This window comes from Microtus ochrogaster, linkage group LG1 (assembly GCF_000317375.1).
Source record: "Microtus ochrogaster isolate Prairie Vole_2 linkage group LG1, MicOch1.0, whole genome shotgun sequence".
Taxonomy (NCBI): domain Eukaryota; kingdom Metazoa; phylum Chordata; class Mammalia; order Rodentia; family Cricetidae; genus Microtus; species Microtus ochrogaster.
The window spans coordinates 38916309-38941191 of NC_022027.1; the positions used below are offsets into that span (position 1 = coordinate 38916309).

Below are 24883 nucleotides of genomic sequence, written 5' to 3' on the forward strand. Positions count from 1 at the left end.
CCTTCAGACTTTATTCATATGACAAGAAATAACCTGGTGCAGTTTTCAAAGTAGCAAAATCTGTACTTGGTGCTTTAATCTGCAAACTTAGTTTCAAATGCCTAGACTCACCATCTTTTGCTTTGTCTTAACAACATAATCTATTTACTAAACTGAACAAGTAAAATATGGATATTTTAAGGAAAAACATAGTCATCGATATTTCCATAATCTAGGTTTTGTTTAGGGTTCACTGTTGGCTTTGATTTCTAATGAGTATTGTGAAAAATTAAAATGCCTGGAGAACCATCAGTGTAGGTTCTCAGTGTAGGGAAAGCCAGTCTCCCAACAGTACATTGGATAAAACCCACAGGGGTCTCACAACTGATACAATAGTATCAAATTCATACCATGTGTTTTATTATATTTACCATCCTTCTACAAACTTATTTATCTTAAACTTAAGTTGACCACATTTCAACCTGAGTAGGATAAATGACTTTCTTTTTTCAATCATGGAAACAACAGTAAGATTTTTCAGCAGAAAAATTATACAGATCAAATTTCACATTTCAACTGCATTGTTTTTGCAATGACCAACCTTCCATTTTTACCAATGTTAGTACCTACAAAATTGAAGCATGAGAGCAAGGCAAGAAATGATGTTCACTAAAGATATCGTTCTCTTAAATCTGTTATCTCAGAGAACTTTCAGTCCATCACACCTTGAATGACATGAAATTTACCTTAAGTACTATGATAAAATATGCTGGCTTTATAACAAAACCTGTGCACATATTGCCAAACAGAAGACATGACTATGCACTTGAATGTCTACACAAGAGAACAACATCATGAGGTCTGGATTTTAATTGGATATCACAGTGACCTCCCGAGGGCAGAGGTTTTAAGGATCACTGGCACATTTCTCTGCATCTTATATCTGTTTTGATGCACAGTTAGAGGGGATCCCTAGAATCAATGATATATGATAATCACAAGCTTCATATCAAAATAAACATATTTTCATATCAAAGCACATTTCCATGGATACTGATATAATGATAGGTGCATTTAACTTCTGAAATCTGGAGACTATTTGTAAGAGATTTAAAATCTGCCTATGACAGATTGGTTCTGTATGATCAACATTTTTTTTTATAAAATATATTTTAGGGGAAATAAAAGTAAGTATTTTTCTATGTGTTCTAAGTATTGACGGGACTGATAAGTAACTGCCACTTTTCAAGGGACATAGTAATGCTTCCTTATGTGGCCATATCACCTCATTGTGCTTTTATTATTTATTTTCATTCTCTGCAATGTGAGTTTGAATCTCAAGGAAATGAAAAGGTCTTCTTTAGGTGCTCTACTGAAATATTCCATTCCTTCTGCTTAGTGTCACTTTTCCCTCATCCTTCCAATAACAAGGTAATCAAGATAGTCAAGAGGATCAGCTGAGCATTTGAGTATTTTTCTATATTTTTACTAACAATCCAGGAAAACATGATCTTCTCAAGCTATTTCAAATCCCATAATAATGTCTGTGGAAGTACAAATTCTCTCCAACAAATTCTGGGTTTTTAATCTGCCATGTCATTTACATTAAATTAATTTCCTATAATGAAAATATCTGCTATCCATCAAATTCCTTCAATCAGTTGTGTTATAAGGCAACCCATCATGTCTAAACTTGAAATTACCCACTTCTAAATAGCTGGGGCTCACACACCCCAAAAGCAGTGCTGCAAAGTGGGCCTCACTGGAAAAAGAAAATAATGCATTTTCCAGCTGAGTTTAAAACTAAGAACAAGCTACAGAGATGTGACAATGATAGAAGGAAAGGCCCTAACTGTGGGATTTTCAAAGTATGCAACATAACTGTCAGAGTGTCTGCCCAGCATGTTCTAAGCCTTGCATGTGAAATTGCCTGCTTATAATACCTGTACTTGGGAGATAGAGCCAGGAAGAGTAGAAGTTCAAGGTTATCTAGACTTCTTGAGAAACCTGAAGCCACCTTAGCTTACACAAAAACCCATCTCAAGATAAAACAAAACAAACCCCCAAAATGCTATATACTAAATATTCAAATAATAATATAAATATATAATATAATTAAAGAAAAGTTAAAAATAAAACTAGGTATTTTTTAAGTATGCATATCATTTCCATATTTCAGCATGAAAATCATATAAATATATCATGTATTCTTGTAACTGGAGTTTAAGCAAATGTCTCATTTAGTATGCGGTACTCCAGGTAGACACACACAGCCCATTTTATGTTCAATAATGGCTCCAGTTAGAGAAAATATAATCCTTTACTTATGATATACCTTTAACTATTATAAATCTATATAATCTCAGATGCCTCTGAGGGAGATTATTTACTAAAGGAAGCCAAAGAAAAAATGACTAATACGTGCTCATTTTATTTCGCAAATTAAAACTTATTTCTCACAGAATTCCTTAAAACTTTGAAAATAAGCCGGAGGGTCTTAATTTAATATATATGTGTTATCACAATCTAACACATTTGAAAATAACATACCACAGGCCCAAGGGAAAGGATTAAGACATATCAGGTGAAGTTGGGTTTCAAAAGGAGTATTGTATACATACATACATACATACATAAAGGAAAGGGAATTCAGGTGGGAGAATGCCAGAGTACCCGAATACAGATTAAATTGAGCTAAAGAACATGATATTAAGTATAAAATAATTCAAAAATGAATTTCAAATATGTGGGTGTTTTTCATTTGACACATGTTTACTTCCTTGTTTTAAGAGCTGAGCCATTAAATATTAACAGCCATAGAAATTAATCAGGCACATTCTTACTCATAAATGAGTTATGAAACCTAATAAATGTTTTAGAATGGTCTTTGGGATATAGTCTAAAATAGTACATATTGCACACTGTACCTTGCTTATTAATTATGTATTTGCACATGTCAGCAGAGTTAAAATTTATTACTTTAGAAGGTGAGCAATACAACAGTGTAGAATTCTCTGGGAATACTGATGAGTAAATGTTAATTAATATCAACAGTAAATAATCCAGAACTGGGAAATATAGTCTCAGTTCTCTATGCAAAGCTGGAAAACAAGCTAAACAATAAAAATATTATTGGCCATAATTTTCTTGCCTTATGCCTTGCTGTGGCTTCATGTCTGCAGATGACAGCCTGGCCGTTGACAGGGCAGCTACATAAACACTGACAAGCAAGCATTATCTTCTAGACTAAAAGAACGCTAAGCTAAAAAAAAAATTACATCATTTTAAAAGTGTGTCTGTGTGTGTATGTGTGTGTATTAGGAGAATAACCCATAAAAGTCCATTTCCTTCTACTGTGTGGATCCTGGGCATTGACAAGTGCCTTTAGACACTAATTAATTAAGCATCTCATCATGTGAATATACTTATGGTTTTCCCTTCACTCTTCGTAAAATTTGGTTTTATTTTTATTAGAATATAAGTCTACTATTTCCCCTTCTTCCTCTCTTCCTACAACCCTTCTCATATCACCACCCCAAATCCAACTTGCCGATTTTGTTTGTCATTTGATGCTTTTAGAGTCCTAAATTAGATAACCATTTAGGGGGTCCATCTTTGGGAAAGATTAATTATCCCTTTCTCTAAGATATTAAAAGTGTGTAACTTTTCATCTAGGGGTGGGAGCATATTAAAATGGATGAGCGAAATGTCTCCTTACAGCCAGTATTTGCTTGCAAAAAGCGAACGGCTACTTTTAGATTATTGCCTCATGGCTGTGCTGACAGATGCCACCAGCAAGGCTTGCAGCTGTACTTTTTCAGTCATGGCTTTAGAGAAACACATGAATAAGTGAGTTAGATTACTCTCAGTTGATAGTACAGATAAATATCAATAATTCCATGTATCTGTCACCTTATATATTAAATCATCAAAGACTTCACACCATAAAAGAAAGATGGTGGGTATGGGAGATAAAAGCCATGAATGAAAATTTTACTTCTTCATTTTTGTGCACAAAGTAAAACATGTAAGAAAACTAGCAAATGTGACCAAAAAAACAGGAAGAAGCTAAGTAACAACAAAGCGCTTGATTCATGAATGAGTTATAATCACAGCTTTACCAATTGCTGTATTTCTATATTTCTTAAGTATAAAAGCCAAAGATAATTTGCTCTACTTGATCTGATAATCTTAGTTAACAGCTGCTCAAACCCAAGTGGAAACATGACACTGCTAATACACGCTGAGAGAAACAGGTTTTAATAAGTCTATAAATATTCAATATAGTAGGGCTAGAGAGATGAGTACGTCAGTGAAAGTGTTTTGTATATAAGTATTGAACCTGCATACCTGGCATAGTACATGCTCATAATTCAAAAGTTGGGGAGAGAGAAACATGAAGAGACCTTGGTTTGCCACCTAGTTAGTATAACCAAATCTATGAGTTCTGGACCCAGTGAAAAACCAGTTCTCAAACATAAAAAAAAAAAAAAAAAGTAAGTTGGAGAGTGAAAAAGAGACACCAGACATATATCTCTGGCCTCCACAACACACATATATACATGAAAGTGAACCACTACATATGTTTTGCGTGTGTGTGTGTGTGTGTGTGTGTGTGTTGTATGTTTGACCTAATTCCAATGTGAGGCGGAAACTTAGTTCTCGACACTTCCATTCCTCATTTCCTCACCACTGTCCATATTATCAATAGAGTAAAGTGTGTGCTGGATTTTGAAAAGGAAGTGAACCATGTCGATTTCATTATCACCTGTTTTATAAATTTAACAAAATGACTACGAAGATTGATGGGTGGTTGACATAGACTTAGCACTTAAAATTGACCTTAAGGAATAATGATCTAACCAGCCCCATTTATTAAATACAATTCTCATTTATAGAAATTCTTGTTTCTATTTTCAGATTATGGTAGACATCAACAGAGCAGGCTAATTATCTCTTTCTGATGCAATGTGTTTTCCTCAACCATTGTATTTTCTTAAGTTATCAAAAATTGGACTTTATGGAGCAGGTCATATGGTCCATTGATCAAGTGTGTCTGCAGGTCTTCTAGAGAACCCTAGTTAAGTTCCCAACACCCACAAAGGGAGGCTCAAAACCCCTCGTCAGACCAACTAAAATGCAACTGGAATTTCTTCTGGCATCTAAATACACACACACACACACACACACACACACACACACACACACCACACCACACCACACCACACCACACCACACCACAGATTTAGATTAGATTAAGTTAAAAAGTGACTTCTCTAAATGTTAAGATCTTGTAACGTGGCTAGTACCATATATTAACAGAACAAACTCCCTGTAGATTACATATCTCTTCAATTTAACAAAATTCTTATAATCACACTATGCTACAGGAATTTATTCTCATATACCAGCAGATAAGCAAAGAAGCCTCAACGAGTATAGAGAATTCTATTTTCCTTGTGAATTTGTAAAACTTGCCTCAGGTCTTCATTTTAAAATTATGTTTATCTAAGTTTATTTTTATGCCAGCTATTTACTTAGAGATTTTCCTATTTCTTTGTGTGGCTCATGAAACAGTTTTCAACATTTCACAATAAGTTAATGGAAAATGTTCATGCAGTTAACTTGATGTTCAGGAGAAGAAAAAGCTCTGTCCTAGTTAAAGGGCACCATTGTGGTGGGTCACAAGGAACAAGGGCAAGAGCACGGAAGGAGCAGTTCAAGAGGCCAAGATGGATGGCAATGTTGGAGGCTGACAATCCAGCATGAAAGCAGATGAATGTAGCATCTCAAGCTTTACAAATGTTCATGTCCTCTTGAGAAGCTCCACCACAGCTGCGCAGTGCCTGTTCCCTAAGGTAAATCTGAAGTTGTGTCTGGTACCTTTTCAGGTTTTGTATTCTGCATAACATGAACACTGGGTTCTGATTGCGACCTCTCACCTCAGCCCCGCTTTGTTATACATCCCAAAGACAAACAAGTCAATCATCCTCCATGTGGACATGCCTCCTTTCAGACTGGATGGCTACTCCCGCCCCTCCGGCTTTAGTTTGAAACTAGTGATCTTGAACAATACACACTTCAGTCATGTCTCTGCTCTGACCTGATCACCGTGCACACCACAATGTTTATACAGACTGTGACATGATAAATGAGGGTGCTTATTCTTACTTTCCTCCCCCTGACATAAGTGGACTTGCAGACACTTCTGTGAAGTAGCATTCATTGGTTTTCAGTGGTACCACGGACACTTATCAACCATCTTCATTTCTTGTGAGATACCAAGAACTCTTTTGGAAGGCAGAATTGAAAATCATCTCTATTCCATGCAAGCACGCAGACAAGTAAAATGATTATTTACTCTTTGAAAACCTAAGCTCTGTGAATATTGCTCTGTAATTTCCTTTGGAATAAAAAGCCAATGTAAGTTTATAGTCTTCCAGGAAACCCAGTGAACCACTATACTAAAAGGTAGTTTTTTTTCCCCCTATAAACAATGATTTCTAATTTTTGAAGAAAAAAAAAAGACCCTATGTGTTTATGACATTTTATTTTATATTTTATTCACAATGAGTCAGAACATGAGTTTGAATCCTTGGTTATTGCTCTGAAAATTTTGTTTTCTTGTACAAATGAATCACACACTACATTGTAGCAAACTCCAGTTTCATTCCAAGTATGTATTAGCAAATAAAAAGGACAGCTTCTTCGAAATTTTTAAGCAATTGCTATAAGTAGAATGCATGGAATTGTTTTATTTTGTATTATGATTTAATATCATACAAGCAAAGAGAAGCAATGTTCATTTATTTGTGCTTTCACATTGTTTCAAGGCATGCTTGACCAAGTCTCTGTAAAGAATTAAACATTTAAATATTGTCATCACGGAGTCCATTAATTATTATATTTCCAGATGAAAATGTGACCATATTTCTCTTTCTGTCCTTGTGGACATTACGTTTCCCAGCATAAATATGATCTTTAAGATCTACTTGAGATTGCGTGGTGTCTGTGTGCGCATATGTGCACGGGAGTGCAGGTCAGTTCCCTCGAAGCTGGATTTTAAGTGCTTGTGTGTGTCGGTTATGAGTGCTAGGAACTCAGTTCCTGTCTTCTGTTAGTATAGCACACATGTTAACAAGCAACTGAGCCATCTCTCAAGGTCCATTTATATAAACAGTTTAAAGTTGTGTTTCCTTTATTTAGTTCATTTATTGTCTTGACCTCTGCGCCCTGGAAAAGTAGACAGGAGCTGTTCTAAAGGAGGTCTCAGTCCAGAAGCAACAGCACAGCCTTAGCAGGAGAGCCTGCTCTGGGTTTCACTGTTGTTTCCCTCAGACCAGTGATAACCAGAGGCAAGAATTTATCAAAAGCTTTAGAGACAGTTGAGGGGAAGAGATGATGTCATTCATTATATCATGATCAAGAAAACTGAAGGGAAAAAAAAAGGTGGAAATAAATTTGTGAAAAGTGTATTTTTCTACTGGCTTTTTCCATTAGGTCACAAGTCACCTAGTGACTGAAACACTTCAAGATTAATACTGAAGACCCATGCCATTGTTTTCTTTCTTAGTTGAGGAGCCACCACGTGGGGAGAATTTTTTTATTGAGTCCCTTGGCTTAGGTTTTGTACATAGCAGTTCCGCTGCTTCAGAGACTTCAAATATTCTGAGACACTAGCTCTCTGTGACAGGGTGAACAGTGGCATTAAATGTAATATGAGAATCTCATACAAAAAGAAGTGGGAAAGGTCAAAAAGGAGTGGCGGAGTGCGGTATGTGGATTCGAAGGACTATTGTTCTGGAGCAATTTTTCTTTCTGAAAACATTTTGAGAGAATGAATTCTTCGTTGCAAACTTTAGGGTGTGTTTAAAGTGATTACTTAAATATTCACAGTGCCAGTCTGATGCGGGAGCAGGTTCTCAAGCAAAGAAGGATTTTGATCTTATTTTGTGATTTTTTTTTTTATCCTATGAAGTGAGGAGGTGCTGTGCAGAAAAATTAGCATCAAAATGTACTGAGAAGTAACCTCGAAGTTTCTTAAATCCCTAAGGTGGATTGTCTAGGAGTCGTTTATTTAAACACGTAACTCATAACATTTTTCCCCAGAGCAGTTTTTATATTCAAATCCTGCTATTGGAGTTGAATGGCTGCTCTCCCACAGTTCAGTCAGCTTGGTTGAAAAGTGATGTTGCGCTTACACGACACTGGTTGGGTCCCATGCACAGATGCAAGAGCTGGAGAAATGGACTTGCCTTCAATCCCTCCTTGCCTTCTGCTTCTGTTAACCATTAATGTAAAGAGTGAGTGAGCACGGTTCCCTACGCTTTACTCCACGTTTTCAGAAATAGTGGCATACTGAAATGACATTGCTTAGACAAAACTTGTAAGGATAAGACCTCTTTCTTTAAAAATCTAGAGAGATTATTTCTTGAAATATCTTAATTATATAAAACTGAGAAAAAAATCCATAAAATCTGGTATTTAAAACCAAGTTTAAGAAACAACTGTGGAGATTAAACAAGTCACATTTCTTATCAATGTAGTGACATTTTCATAGTGCAAAATACAGTCTATCATAAAAACACAGACAAGCTCCAAAGTGGTAACTTCTGAGAAATACTGTTCTTGGTGATAATTGTAATGTAAAACATTTAATCCTGCATTATTTCTACTGAAAAATAAGTGTTCTGAGGTTATTCCATAAACAACACTAGTTTGCCTTTGAACTAGACAGTGAATTGCCTCTATATTTTACAGCAGAGGCTTTACCTGGGGTAGAACTGCGCTTTCCTCCAGGCTTGGGTACTCAGCATTTCAAGGTAGTGTTTCTAAACCTAAGTGTTCTGGGATGTTTTCACTTGGTAAATTTTGGTGGGCAGGCACTACCCTGGACATGATATGGCATTTTGAATAAATTGATTTTTCACACAAGATGTCATTAGTACTTCCACATCCATTTGTAGGCATTGTCAAATATCTGATTGAAGAAAACTCTACTTTGGGATAAGAACTGCTGGCTTATAATAACCTGTGCACCTCATTTTTTGGCAAAAATGATTGCTACAGTGATTTGATGACAAGCTAATCCAAGAAGGATAAATTGCAGTTTTGTTGGTAAAGGAAAAATAAAGAAACTGTTCTCTGGGCTTACTGAGCCTCAAGCCATCCTAACGTTGGGGCACAAAGGCTTGGTTACCAGGAATCAAAGCATAAGAAGCAGTTCAAGCAGAGTAAGTAGAGAACAGGAGGCCATGGCAGGCGGAATTAACAATGCGTCAGACCTTCTTTCTCAAGGACATTTGAATCACTGCTTTTCTCTTTATTTATTTACTTGTTTATTTAGAATATTTTTTATTTTTAACCTATATAAAACAGAAAAGTTAAGACTATTTTAGTTTATGTTTATGTGTGTTTTGTCTGTATATATGCATAGGTACCGTGTGCACTTCTGGTGACTGCAGACCCCTGGAACAGTAACTAAGGACAGTTGTGAGCTACCATGCAGGTTCTGTAAACTGAACCTGGGTTCTTTAATAGTAACAAATGCTCTTTAAACCACATCTCTAGCTACCCCTGAAAAAAAAGTTGTAACAGATATAGAAACTAAGAGATTACCTATAATCATCCACAGAAAAATAAACTCCATACCATCTGCTTATTATGAAGCACATAAAATATTTGCAGGAACAAGAGAGACTGAAACATTAGCATGCAGGAGGGTATAGAAATGACAGCATTTCCATACACTTGCTAAGGATGATATAAATTCTTCCTTATTTCTACATGCACATAAGTTCTCCGGGACAATTATTCTTCTATAAGACCACAGCGTAGCACTGACAGACTCATCTCTCCAACCACTGGCATGAAGCATGACAGAAACGAATTGATAATAGTTACAGAACTTCACAAGTTAGTAGATTCCTTCGCTGTACTATCCAGGTGTGGAAAAATATAGAACGAGTAGAAATCTGTTTTAATAATAGTCACTCAGGCTTCATGAACAGATATACAATGTGTACAAATCTTGCTCCAAAAATTGCAGTAAAAGGCATTGCTAATTGAGGTAGTGTTTACTCATATTTTGAAAATGTGTTTAATAGACATAAATTAAGAACAGAGAAACATTTTTGCAATACTATCAAGTCATTAGAAATAAAAACAAGCTCTGCAGAGTTGAAAGGCTACAGGAATAAAGGGAAAGGATACAGATTTGGCAGTGCATGTTGAATAGACAGGCAGAGCATGGAGTGGGTACTATTCTGTATAACTTAAGAGAGAACCAAAATATCATCCTTGAACCTGGCTGTTAAACGTCTGTTAATATATCTACAAATGGGGAACTAAAGAAACTAAGAAGTAAGTGTGAGTGAGGCTCAGAGGCAGTGTACTTGACACACATGCACAAGGCAGTGTGCATGAGCACCATTGGGGGGAGACGAAAAAGAAGAGGGGGGAGCTAGTTTTAGAAGAGAAAATGATGGAACCATTCCATAGAATATAAATTAAGGACCTTAGTAGAAATTAGAGTCTGTATGAAGGACCAAAATCTGTGCCAAAGAACCATAGTTTAAAGAAGTGGAAATTCCCATTTAAAAGTATTCAGGATTTTAAAAGTTAAACTTTGTGGGCTTTAAGGAACTCCCCAGTTCTTTAGCACCCCAGAGGTCATACAATAAAATAATCATGTAAGATAAAAAATGAAATATTCTTAAAATACAAGAAACACACATACTTCTGTTTTGAAATATATCGGTCAACCACATTAACTAGGTTAGAGATGCAATTCTCCAACCATGATGAGAACTCATTCATTCACTCCTATCCCACACATCAACAAGCACAGGGATTTATCCTCACAGGACCCTGGAGAAGCACGTCACCTCTACACTGTGCACAGCGGCAGTTAAGACAAAGTAATTCCATCTGCTCTGACACCCTGAAAAGATAACAGAGAAAGACATGGCAGCACAAGTCGCTAATTCCATCATTGGAGAGGCAGAGGCAGGAGAATCGCCTCAAGTTTGTAGGCAGACTCATCAACACAGCTAGTTAAGCAGGCCAAGGCTACCTAGCAGAAACCTTTGCAAAATCCATACTAAAAATAAATGAATAAATAAATAAATACAAATAATATTAAAGGAAAGGGCACTGGAATGCAGACCAGGGTTTAGAGTATGAAATCCAATCGCTAGTATGGCTAAGGAATTTAATAAATTGGTTTGGATAAAAACACTTTCATCAAGATTTAGTAAATGAAAACGTAAGCTTTCTGAAGTCCTGGAGTGTTCACCAAGCAAATTTTCTTTAATCTTTACCCTAGAAATATACATCACAAGTGAGCTTCAATGCCATGATCTCCTTCCTAGTATGTTTGAGTGCTTGTGGGTATTTATATAAGGAAAAACACACCTGGTAAGCTTTGTGTCAGTCTAGTATTCTAAAGTTGGTTAAAAAATTCATGCCACAATGAGCAAAATTAAATGTTCCCTGTTTCTTCACATAACAAGTACAACAGCAGCTGGAGAGATGGCTTGGCCGTTAATAACACTTGCTGCTGTTGTAAAGTACCTGGGTTCGGTTTCCAGGATCTCCGTGGTAGACCATAAACACCTGCAGAACTCTAGGGAATCTAACACTCTCTTCTGGCCTCGGCAGTCACCAAGCAGGCACATGGTTCACATACATACAGGCAAAACACTCGCATACATAAAAATAATAATAAATACAATGTTAGAAAAAAGACTAGTATACTAAAGGAATCTAGATAAGATGAACTAAGTATTTCCTTTTATTATTATTCCTTATAATGTTGTAAAAACAAGCTAGTAAATACACATCAGATGTGTACTGAAGACAATACATTGCTTTTCCATGTATACGCAGTTATTTTGGGTCCTGTACAGGAACTAGACAAATGACATTGGGTCAGCTCGCTTAGTCTGTAGTATGTTTATGTCCCTCACCAATATTTACATGACTTAAGCTGTTCATGTTATTATATGGTTCTCCAGACTGCGCACATAAATTAACAAACTGCAATGCATACAGCACTATTTGTTATAGTGTTTTGAATGTCACAACACTGAATTGCTATTGGAGGAAATACTTGGTTATGAAGTGGACCCCATGTTTCCCCGGTGTAAGAGGAAAAATAACTCAGAGCCCTATCTCCTCGGCTGAGGATGAGAAACAGATTCCTTGGAAGGGTGAAAAGCCTTTTATGAGAATAATTTGTGGGAGAGAAGGGCCTTTTGCAACCTTAATTTCTAAATTACCTTACTGCAGTGTTTAAGATTTTGAACTGATAAAATTGGACAGAAATCGTGGATAGTGCTAAAATTACGAATACATGTGGCTTTAGGGAACCAAAATATTAAAAATGCAACAGTATCTGTTAAAATCAGAAAGAGAAAGACAGAATGTCTAAGAAAAACATGTACCACGTGTAACAGAAACATTCATGATGTTCACGTTCTGAGACTAGTTCTAAGACAAAACCACTATTACCAAGAAGCAATCAGAAACTTCAGTGACAATATATCAAGAGAGAATAGCCATAACATTACTTTGACTATGGTGTCTGTATTGGTGAGAGCATCATTGATCTTTCGTAAAACACTGGCAGACCCTGTTTGTTAAGTCAGTTCAAATCTCGACAGATCTCAGAATTTAACACCTAATACTAAAAAAAACAGAGCAAGCAAACAGACAATGCTCTTTTGGTGAATAGCAGTGAAGGCTTAGGATCAAAGTAGCTCGAAATAATTCAGCAACATTAGTGCTCTTAGATAAAAGGACTTCTTCACTTTTTTCTGGCTATATAACTGGGCTACACCAACCACCATGAAGTCCCACTTTTGACATAACAACGATCTCTTCTCGTCTTTCCAATATTTTGGAATATATTTTTTTCTCTCACATCGCAACATCTCTGGAGACTGACACTCTCGGCCAATGAGTATTTACTCACCACACTAACAGCTCCAAGAAATAGCGCCAAATGTTTATTTTCTAAGATTGATAGCACCAGTAATTAGGTTTACTGGAATTTTTGGAAAGACTGCAAGTCTGTTGATCTAAATCCAAATGAACATATATATTTATACATTGAAATCAGTACATATGAGTGAAGAACAGACTTTGCTTTCACTATTGATAATTCTGATTACAAATAGTTATGATCCACGTAGCTTCCTGCTACACAGAGAATAATACAAATCTCTAACTTAACAGAAACTACTCCTAGCTGATGCATTTGTTCAAATACGCAGTGGCTTTTAGCACCTTAGAAAATACCATGTTCCTTTAACAGGCAATGTTTATACCTCTAGAGTATACTTTCACATAAGCTGAGCACTTGTATGGAAACAATAATGAAATCAGTATAATAAATAAAATAAACTCAACTCTATAACAAAAATAATTTCTGTAAAGAACAAAATATAAAAATGGAACACATTCATTTTTTATCATCTATGAGCTAAAGCCTTGCTGATGAAGATTTAATCTGTATAAAACTTCATTATGTAAAATATTAGCTGCTACAGAGTATTTTGGCTATGTTTATTTTATTAAGAAAATGTGTATCTTCTCGTTTCTACTTTGAAAGGTCTAATCAACTTCACAGTCATGACACCTCCCTGTTCCTAAACTTACAAAGTGCTATGTGTTGTGTTTACTAGCAATGCTTCAAATAATTCTTCATGATCAGTAGTATATTTACTTTTACTGAAATTTTAAGATAGATGATAGCGTGTATACGAAATACAAAATGTTGGTAATATTAACAAACCCATACTGCATAATTTCAGTGTTTGAGTATCTAGAACTAGAAACTCTAAAGACAAAGAGAAAATGTTCCACAATTTAATAAGTTTCCCAAAATGCTTAGCAACATTAGAAAATCAAGGTTGCTCATTTTTTTTTTTTTTAGATTTATTTATTGTGTATACAATGTTTCTACTGCCTGAGGGCACCAGATCTCATTACAGATGTTTGAGAGCCACCATGTTTTTGCTGGGAATTGAACTTAGGACCTCAGGAAGAGCAGTCAGTGCTCTTAAAGTCTGAGCCATCTCTCCAGCCCAAGGCTGTTCATTGTTCGTATGCAAATGACTTTTTTTTTTTTCAGCAACAGGTACTGATAAAAGTTAGGGATTTTATTTAAACCCTCCAGTTTTCAGTTGCCTTGTTTTTGAAGAACAGTAATGTTTTTCATTTCATTTGAGTGAGTCAAGAAATGATGAAGTGAGTTTGGTTCCTGCTAACTTCTTAGCAAATTATCACACGCGTAAGAAATTACCTGAAAATCTCTCCTGAGTATCTTTTAGAAATTTCATCATCCCCTATTTTCACACTGGGAACAGGCTCCAAATTCACAGACTTTTGTGGTTAAGCCCATGAAAACTATTACATATTCGCAAGACAATTGAAGGTATTTATCACATATAATCTAATATTCAGAAATGTTTCATTTGGCTTTTTTTTTCTTTCTTGAAAAAAATTTCAAGTGATTTAACATTTCAAGTTTCTACATACTGACTGCAACAAAGATTAGGATGAATAATTTAAAAAAAAAGCTACACTAGGACTATAGAGAAGGCTCAGCAGTTAAGAGCACCAGCTTCTTTTTCAGAAGACCTGGGTTCAATTCCCAGCAACCATATGGTAGCTTACAATCATCTGTAACTCCAGTCCCTGAGGTTCCAATGCCCTCTTCTGGCCTCAGAATACATGGCACAGACATGGTGCATAGACGCTAATGCAGGCCAAACACCCAAGCAACATAAAATACAAATGAAGTTTTTTTTTAAAAAAAAATCTTAAAACAGAAACAAACCATCATTAAACATTCACTAAAAGTGAGCAAAATTAATCTTTTAATCTCATGTTTTGTAAATCAAGTATGAAACAAAAACTATCAAGGTAAATCTCTCATACCAATGTTTCTCTATTGAAGTCCTTTTTAGTATTTTTTTGCTGTGCTTATTTAGTAAAGTATTTATTAGCACTTATATGCCCCAGAGTTACTAGGAACACTATCAATGAAAATCACCCCTGGAAATGTCAATGTCTTAGGTAACAGCCTAAAATTCTCAAATCCCAGTACTCTACCACAGGATCCAGAAGTCCTGAGTTGCACCTCACCTGAAAGCATCTTCCTGACAACTAGCTTCCATGGTAGCAGTAGGAGACATAAAGCTTCAGAAGTTGGAAAGCAGCCAACCGTTCTCCCCAGCTATGACTGTGAACCAAGGCAATGACCAGCATGGCACCATAACCCGGCGGGTGCAGCAGTGACACAGATACCTTAGAGGTAATCAAAGGCTCTCTACTTGGATTTAAAACTCACAAGAAGGAAATCGTGCCTGGTACAGGAAATGTAACTAACTATTTAAAGCTAGTGAAGCCACGGATCCTGGAGGAAAATCTACAGTTCCCTCTTTTCTAAACCAGCACAATCCCTAATTACATTTTAAATATTTGTTCTCAGACCCACAAGAAAGTATAGTTCTTATCCCACTTAAAGGAAACTTTGCAGCATATGGAGACCATTACAGAAAACTACAATCAATCAAAATGCACCGGTATCTAAGGCTCCGTGAACATTGTGGGAGATGGCGTGGAAAGACTGTAAGAGCCAGAGGAAAAGCAGTTGCTGTGAGACCGTCTCTTAGGCTCAGCAGAAGCACATTCATGCAGTTTCACCCACATGCCAGCTTCAACAGGAACTGAACACAGTATCTTCCACAGTAGATACGCTACCGTGGAAGAGGGCAAGCTCACAAAGCTCAACGCTAGACAAAGAACTACTGGCAACTAAGGAACTCTGAGAGTGGAGGTAATATTCTTCTCCTGGGAAGAACACACTGGTTTTTACCCAATATCAATGGTCAGCCATGAAAACATGTACATACAGGCAGCATTATACAGACTGAGCAGATACTATTTATGGATTCAGGAGAAAAAAAAAACACACAAACACAGACGTGTGTGTGTGTGTGTGTGTGTGTGTGTGTGTGTATCAACAAAAAAAGGTGTGAATCTGAACTCAAGCAAGGAGGGTACAAGAGTGATTTTGGAGGGAGGAAAGGGGACAAAGAAAATTACACAATTATCTGATGATTAAAAATATAAGTCCAATAATTTTTATTACTACATGACAAACTTGCTTTTAAAAAATGAAATCAATAATAATTTTTATTAAAAAGTTTAGAGTATACAAACCTATAAATTCAGCTGTTCTGATACTTCTGTGCTTAGAATAATATCATAAAAGAATTACATTATAGATTTTTTTTTCTTAAAGTTTGTTAAAAACAAATATATTCCAAATTGTATAAATACCAAAGGGGACATGGAAGCATACATGAAGACTGGTCATAATGGATACCAAAGAAAGTAAAATGTTGGAAAATATAAGTAAGTGTTCTCATGATGTCCACAGTACTGAAAATCTCTATTCTGTATATTGGGACTGTGAGAATGGGCCGTCTCTTATTCTTCTTTCTCTCTTTTAAAACAAACACACGGGCAAATATCAACCCAATGTGCAAAATAAATAGGTTTGACACCATCCTGGAAAAAAATATGCGCTTATTCAAAGGTTTGTTTTTTGTTGTCGTTGTTGTTTTGTTTTCTTTTCTCTTTTGTAATTTTTGAAGGAAATCATGAACATCCTCCAATGGGTGCATCAAAGCCACAGAGAGGTGGCTCATGTGTCTTTGCCCAATCTAGAACATTTAGTATGCTGAAGACACACGGAATCTGTCACTGGCATCTCTTCCTCTGATGTTACAGGAGATTTTTTTCAAGTGCTCTAGAAACGAGTACAACAGAAACCAAGATGTTTTAGGAAGCTGTAAAATCCCCTGCGGTGCTGATATCAACTGCAGCGGAACTTTCAAAAGGTGAGAAACACTTCTCTCTTCCTATCTCTCTTCTTTCATGTCCCTTCTGTGACTGCAAGGTCTGAAAATATAATACTTTTAAAATACTCCTAAAACTATAATAAAAGGCATGGCAACTCATTTAATTAAAAATATATTTATACTGTATGCATTTCATGACCTGTGATCCTAAGTTAACTCAAATGCTAGAGACAGACTTAGTTATTGTCTGCATTTATTTTTATGTCTCCTTCCTATGACCCCAATGAGAAGTTAAGTTGTAAAATTAGCTTGATTGTCAATACATATTTTTTAGCCCAAACTATGTATCAAAGGTAAATACATTTTAAAAATAGGTTAAGTCACGGTATTATGAGGAGAAGCAACTGTTTGGAGAATTTCACTGCAACAATACAAACGCTCTGAAATGAACTCATTGTGAAGGTTGCCCTGCTCTATAAAAGTGTTAAAAAATAATTATACTTGAAATAACAAAGAAACGGTGCATAAAAATCTTCAGTAACAAAGCAACAAATAAAGTAAATGAAAAAGGCCATGTTCAAGTCTACCTTATTTTACAAAAACTGATTAAGTTACAAGATGAGCAAAAGGTAGTTTAGGCAACTCAAAGTCAGAATTGAGAGTTCCTTGGAGAGGGGTGTGGCTAACGTTCCCTGTCTTCACCCATTTGTTAGACCTGGATGAACTCAGTTTGGAAAAAGCCCTTGAGCTCCACACATTTGATTGGTGCAATTTTCTGTATGTCTAAGTCAGTGAAATTGCATGTTCACATAAATACACACATGCATGTGTCTATACATGCTTCTTTTCAAGTGCTTTTAGAGTTTAAAAATTATAGGTAAGCACATATAAAATAAGATTATAAGACTAGTTACGCTGTGGTAGCGCAAAGGTCAATATACCTGACATTCAGATTTCTCATATTTAAAAGGAATTGATGTCTAATTTATAATAAGGATTCCAAGTCAAAAATTAAATAAGGAAATCGATCAAGCTCATGTATCACCTAGCATTTCTATGCCATCTTAATATCATGTGGAACTGATTTACAATGAAGGTTTTGAAGGAAGAGGTTGACTCCAAGCATTGGCATATTCAGAGAGGATTGAGCCAAATGAAACGCAGGGACATCCTGAGCTGAACATCAGTAAGTTTTAAAGCCACAGTAGGGGAAGCTAAAGGAAGGAGGCCACTCCACCTTGTGCCTGTTCCAGGTCCTTCTGCTTACACAGCTTGCATAGAAGTGAGCCAACTCTGGCACCTTCCCACCCAACAGGCTCTCTGATCTTACGTACCTCAGAGAAAGTTCCTCTTTTCATCTCCTCAATAAATGTAAATGAGAAAAGAATAAAATGCTGAGCAAAATATCCTTCTGGCTGCCTTTTATTTGTCCAGGATATTTTATGTGCAGGAACCATGCCTGGTTTAGTTCTCCATCAGGCCTGACTAACTGTCAGAGGGAACCCCATTTGTGTCCTTTCAAGAGCTGGCTGAGTTAATGATTCAAATATCAGAGTTAATAGATAGAAGCCACATGAAATTCTTGCTGAAGTCTACATAGAACCTTCCAGAAGTTATACAGTTGCTAAAAAGTTATGTTTATACTAAGATCCCAAAACTACGCCAGATAGTTCTTCTTAAAGCATCTCTAAAATATATAAATATACCAGGCAAAGAATAGAAGCCATGGAAATGTCAAAGTTGAGGAAGTTGTTAATGAGCCTAACTAAATCAGACAGCATTACAGATTTACCTATTCAGACACTAATGTTAAGCATTCTTGAAACCTACAATCAGACGAGAACATGCTATGTGGAAACTTTGACTACCTGATGGATGTATACCATAAGGAGGAATGAGAAGTTTCAAAAGGATAAATAAATGCACTGTGTCATTTGAAGTAATCGTTCAGTATGAAAAGAATAGAGTAACAAACAGAATCGTAAGGAGGCTGAGCACATGAGAACAATGGCGTGAGATCACTTAGATTTGGAAAAAGTAGGTACAATGTGTGTGTGTGTGTGTGTGTGTGTGTGTGTGTGTGTGTGTGTTCACTGCAGATCAAGCTCAGGGCTAAACGTCACCACAGCCTCAAGCCTGGGCAATTTTGAGGACTCTGAACAAAGGGGCATCTCTCAGTAGGGTGTCAGATTGGAGAGTCCTACTGCAGACAAATGGGGACATCTTATCTCTCTTTTAATTCAACGTCCAAATTTTTCATACTTAAGTGGATGTCTGTTTTCATATCTCTTTTAATTCCCAAATTTTTCATACTTAATTTAAAAGTTAGTTCAAACTTCAATTTACATATCTTGTCCAAAATTTAAATAAAATATGTTTTATGAGTCTCTTTGTCTCATCCATCTAAAGGATAGATTTAAGTGAGTAAGATAAAAAGGTGTTTCTTCACAAGTTCATATAAGAATTGGTAACAATATTTTTTGTATTTAGTAATAACCCTCCCTCAAGACATTCTTAATATTTATGCCCCGAGACAATCTTTTTTTAAATGCTTAAGTATGACAAAAAAAAAAATCCCTTTATCTAATGTACATTTCAGAAAAGTTACTTTTCATTTTTATTTCATTTTAATATATTCATCTACTTAACATGTCTATGTTATTAGCATAGCATCCCTATTACCATCATTTAACATGCCGTGGTTGGCATGACATCGTAATGGTTTATTATAAAGGAGATGGATATTCTTGGCCATCTGACATAAAGGATCTAAACTTCTCTCTATGAGGATCAAAGCCTGTATTTTGGAAACCGAAAATGTAATACATATTAAAGTCCAAAGGTGAATGACCACAGTCAACTCCATTAAGAACTTACTAGGAGGGTTTACTGAACGGATTTAGTTAGTGCTGAAGGCAGATTCCCACTACAGATTTATCACTGTGTGTACAGCCTACACACTTCAGTTGATTGAGAGGATCCATTATTAGTAATTTTTGTAATAATTACAAGATTAATGGATTATTCTGCAATGGTGTTGATTAATGCACTAGAACAATCTCAGGGAAGGTCTTAGAACGGCATTAATGAAGTTAGTGCTTCTGTTATATACCTCATTTACCCCCAAACACAAAATCCAGGTTTCTTTATTTACTACACCTATTACAGATATTATGTTTTATTATTATTAAACATATTGCAATCTTTTTTATATTTATTTATTATGTATAGTCATTTTTTATTATTTATGTATACAGACTTCTTTTATAAATCTTTTTTTTTTTTATTTATTTATTTATTATATATACAGCGTTCTGTCTGTCTATATGCTTGCTGGCCAGAATAGGACACTAGCTCTCATTACCATGTGGTTGCTGGGAATTGAACTCAGGACCTCTGGAAGAGCAGTCAGTGCTCCCAACCTCTGAGCCATCTCTCCAGCCCACATATTGCAATCTTATGTTTGATTATTTAACTGATTATGTATTTACTTAGTCACTATGCTACTCATATAAACCTTTCCATAGGGAATGTTATAACATATAAAAAAAGGATTAAATTTTTTTAGGTATAACATATTTGTTAAATTAGATGGAAGCTTATCAATTTTATAATAAAGACAGACAGAGAACTAAACAATGTATCCTACTTTTATCAAATGGATCCTTAATTTTGAAAAAGTATGCTTTTATTCAGCATCTGTTTTAGCATAAATCATCTTTTCAGCAAGAGACAAACCAAATCCTGTGACATGAGAGAAGCAAACTATGCCCCCAGCACCCTTCAAATGACCTGCTCATTGGACATATATGTTATCATTTCTTCTAATAATTTATACATCTATGATAGGGTAAAGATACTGACTCTAATATAATCTACTAACCTGATTCAAAATGCACAAAATTTTACATATTGAGAGAAAATGAGGACAGTGAGACAGCTCAGGGCATAAAGGTGCTGCTTATCTCCAAAGGCTAGAGATTTTAACTGAATCCTTGAGCTTAGGCAAACTGGAAGGATGGACCCAACTTCATAAACTGTTCCTTTGACCCTTATGCTTCCATCATGACCCATGTGTACTTCTTTGCATACACACAAAGAACAAAACAAATCTTTTCAAAGAAGAAAAATGGTTAAAATAAAGATGGTGTTTGTAAGCAAAAAGAGAGGTGATTCAATTCTATTGTATGTCTTGTTTATTTACCTTTGGATTAGGCAGACTGTGTGCATTGTATTTTGTTTGTGTTTAGCGTTCAATATGTTTTGTTGTCTCTGTGTTTTAATTTCTCATTTTAAATAACTCCTTAATGAAAGGATAAAAATTATCTGACTAAAAAAATCCTTATGAAAAAGTGAACTTATTCAATTATAAAACACATTCATAAAAGTTGTCACTAATTGACACACGACTTAAATACTAATCACCTTGATGAAGTAGGAAGTATAAAGACATACAAAGTGGATAACCATTTATTGCTGGGAAATCATTGAAATAGAAAACAAATGTTTAATGTATGTATCTCTTTCACTCTCCCTATATGGAGATACATGTGCATTTATACATATGTCTCTCTCTATATAATTAACTTTATTTATAGAGAACTTTTATTATGACAAGTCTTTTTAAATCTTCTTTGTATGGAGATAAACCTAACCCCTCAGAATCGAACATTTTTCCTTTTCACATGAAATGGCATGGTACCTTAGTTTATATAATGGGACTTGATAAGAATTTAAATACTCAAATGTATTAGATATTTTCACATTCTATATTTAAAGCAAATATTTTCTTCATTGTTTTCTAAGGTCAAATAATCCTTCATCAATGACCTTTTATTATGTTTTGATTAATGATTGTATATATTACACATTTATTTATTTTATTTTTATTTGTGTATATGTGTGTGTTGGCTTATCTGCATGTGCAACACATGTATCCAGGTATCAAGGGAGACCCGAAGAGGGGTCAGAGCCCCTGAAATTGGAGTTACATGTAGTAACTGGTATTTGAGTCCCATGTTGATGCTGGGAACTGAACCTGGGCAGTATATCTGGCCCCTAACCCAGCCTTTTGTTTTGTCTATTATTCTTAACACAATTAGGGAATAATCAGGAATAAGACTATTTCTGCACTATACATTTTAGTGATAATACTGGGGAAAAAGAAATTTTGTCTCTTATATAACCAAACCATTTTTAGAGAACACCGTCAGAACTTAATACTAGGCAGCGTGCATCGTTACACTTACTGATAATACTAATGAGCTTTCTATTGCCCAACTGCCATGGCGGGATTATAGCACCATCATTCGCAGAGACAGGAGGAGTGATCTACGGTGTAAAACTGTCAAGTCCTTCTAAAGCACACACCACTTTCTACTCTTATCCGTATTCAGCCTGTCAACCTGATTTATGTTGAATTTTGATATATGTACAAGGAAAAAGTCTGGAGGCTGGAGGCACCGTACCTTTGAGACATAATCTTATAGGCATCTGGCAGATAACATCGGATATTCTCCATCTGAGCAGGGTCGGAGTCGCAGATCTTGTCATCTGTCCTCCCGTAGTTGGCACTCTCGATCATGATGACATCTGTGCCAGGACAGCGGAGCTCGATGGGGTAGCTCTCACAGGAGAGCTCTCTGCGGACCACTGCCATGGGAATTGGGGCACGGCTGAAAGCTACGGGAAGAGGCAAAAAAGACATCATCACCATCATTGCGCATCCAAGACATACATGCGTCTGCTTCCCCAGTATCGGAGTTAACTTGAACAAGAACTAACACAAATATCTAGGACTCATAATTTAAATGGGAAATATTTCTCCTCTCAGTCACAACAAATCACAACCTCCCACAATCTAAGCACAGCAATAACTTTTTAAACCCTAAGCTGCCACTAAGTTTGTTCTTACAAAAAAGTGGCAAAAAAAGTACTCTGGAATTTATTTTTTTCAAAATGAAATTGATTTTTCAAAAGAAGCATAAGTCATATGTAGATAACTGTTTCCAAAAAACATAAAAATATAGTTCACCAATATAGTCCTACTTTTCAAAATTAAACCCGATCAGTTCATTTAAATTTAGCCAATATGATAAACAAACAATGGCAGGTATTTATTAACATTTACTATCTTATTTCTGTAATGGGAAATGTTTCTGCTTTTTCTCGCCTGTCTTATTTCCTTTTGTGAATTACTTGCCCAAGTTTATACATTGTATATTGTAAAAGTCTTGTAATATCATGAAATCCATATGAATCCTCTACAGCTGTCACAAGCGAATGTTAAGGTTCTCATATTTTATATGATTGGCGCACATATATAATTTTGCTCCAGAAGATTTCTGTTCTTGTCAGTTTTAACTTTTTTCCTTTATCTTGCCGGTATATCACTGGAAGAAAGTTAAATGTTCAGTGCTCATAAAAACTGGCCAAGTCTTCTTTAAATGACATAACTGAAATCATAGCTGAAATATTTACCAACAATTAAATAAGTAGACTTTTAAATAAGAGAGATGGTCAGGGGTATACGTAAGGCCAGATTAAATTTGCAGAGTTGGTTAATTCCCTAATGTGTGCATTCATAAAAATAATATTTACAATATGTGGATTTTCTGTTGTTTTTCCAAGCATGAAATGTGGAAGAAAAGGCTGCGATGAGATCAGGGGTGTGAAAAGAAGCAGAGGAAGGTAAATGTTAGCACTATTTTGATCTCAGAAATAGTGATTGCTTTGAACACATAGCTAGTCTTTCAAATTTTAGAATGATATAACTTCTATCTTATTCCTATGTTTGTGCATAGACTCTTAGTAAAATTTCTGAGCAGGTTACTTAAAGTACTTGTGGCACAGGCTGGTGGAATAACTCAGAAATAGAGATCACATACTACACTTGTAGAGGTTCCAAGTTTAGTTCTCAAGACCCCATCAGGGGGCTCACAACTATCTGTGATTCCAGATCCTGAGGATCTGACATCCTCTCTGGCCTTTTTGCGCATCTACACTTATGCATACACACCCAGACATAGGCACACATGTTTACACATAAATAAGCATATTTTTTAAAACTTTAAAAATTAAGAAAAAGTACTTCTGGTTGCATGGTCTATCTGGTCCCATTATATTTCCTTTATGCTCTCTCTTTTCCTTCTCTTAAACACACATGTATGCGCACACACACACACACGAATGCAGCACACCCATCACACTGATCACAGACATCATGATCATCATGTAGCTAGCATCACGAGAGCCTGATTGTAATGTCATTTTTTTAGTTTACTTTGGGTCAACATATTGGCAGGGTATTGTCACAAAGGAGAAATTCAATATCTACTATTCCTAAAATAAGATATTTCTGTTTACCATCCAGAAATTTGCATAGCTCTCTAAACATTCATATTTTTCTTATATTAAGATTTTTATCTTCCGGAACAAAGACAGTTTTTCTTATTTAAATTTGAAAGTAAAAACATGACTGAATGATGGAAAGTGCTCCAGTTCATGAAGCTAATTCATGATTTTTGTCTGTTAATGGGATCATACGGATGCTTTCATTTTCAGAAAACATAAACACATAAGTTTTAGAATGGCTTAAAATAAATTTGGAACATTTGTTAAAAGACAAGTTATTCTTTAACCTTTGGTCCAGCTATTTGAGGATCTTCTGAGTGCTGTATTTATCCGGCTAATATTATGCTGATTTAGTCTATTCCATTGAAATCAAGTTAATTTCACAAAAAAAAACAACTCATAAGCAAAGCCACACCAACAAAGCCCATGTTGGACTAAGTGGACAATTTGGTTGATTAAGCTCATCAGTCATTCTTGTCAAAACATTGACATAGCTTTAATCTGGGTTGTCACTGTCAAAAATAAAATTAAGATCCATACACTAGACAGATGCAAAGTCAACTAGAATGTGAAGGCCCAAATTTTCCATGTATCTTTCTTGGAGCTATGAAGATGACTATCTCATTTTCTACATCTCTATGTATATATTACAGAGAGAGAGAGAGAGAGAGAGA

At 35.6% G+C, this 24883-nt stretch overlaps 1 protein-coding gene across 20 annotated transcripts in view; it reads right to left on the reverse strand.

The window, feature by feature from the left end:
• The window catches only part of Adgrl3 (adhesion G protein-coupled receptor L3), a 745864-nt gene that overhangs the window by 384177 nt on the left and 336804 nt on the right, over positions 1-24883 (reverse strand). For 19 of the 20 annotated variants that reach the window (XM_026785275.1, XM_026785272.1, XM_026785262.1 and 16 more), the window contains one exon: positions 22325-22538. In XM_026785275.1, the coding sequence (XP_026641076.1) occupies positions 22325-22538 (214 nt within the window). Of the gene's footprint in view, positions 1-22324; positions 22557-24883 lie in introns of those variants that run through there. The other variant, XM_026785276.1, reaches the window with a different exon arrangement.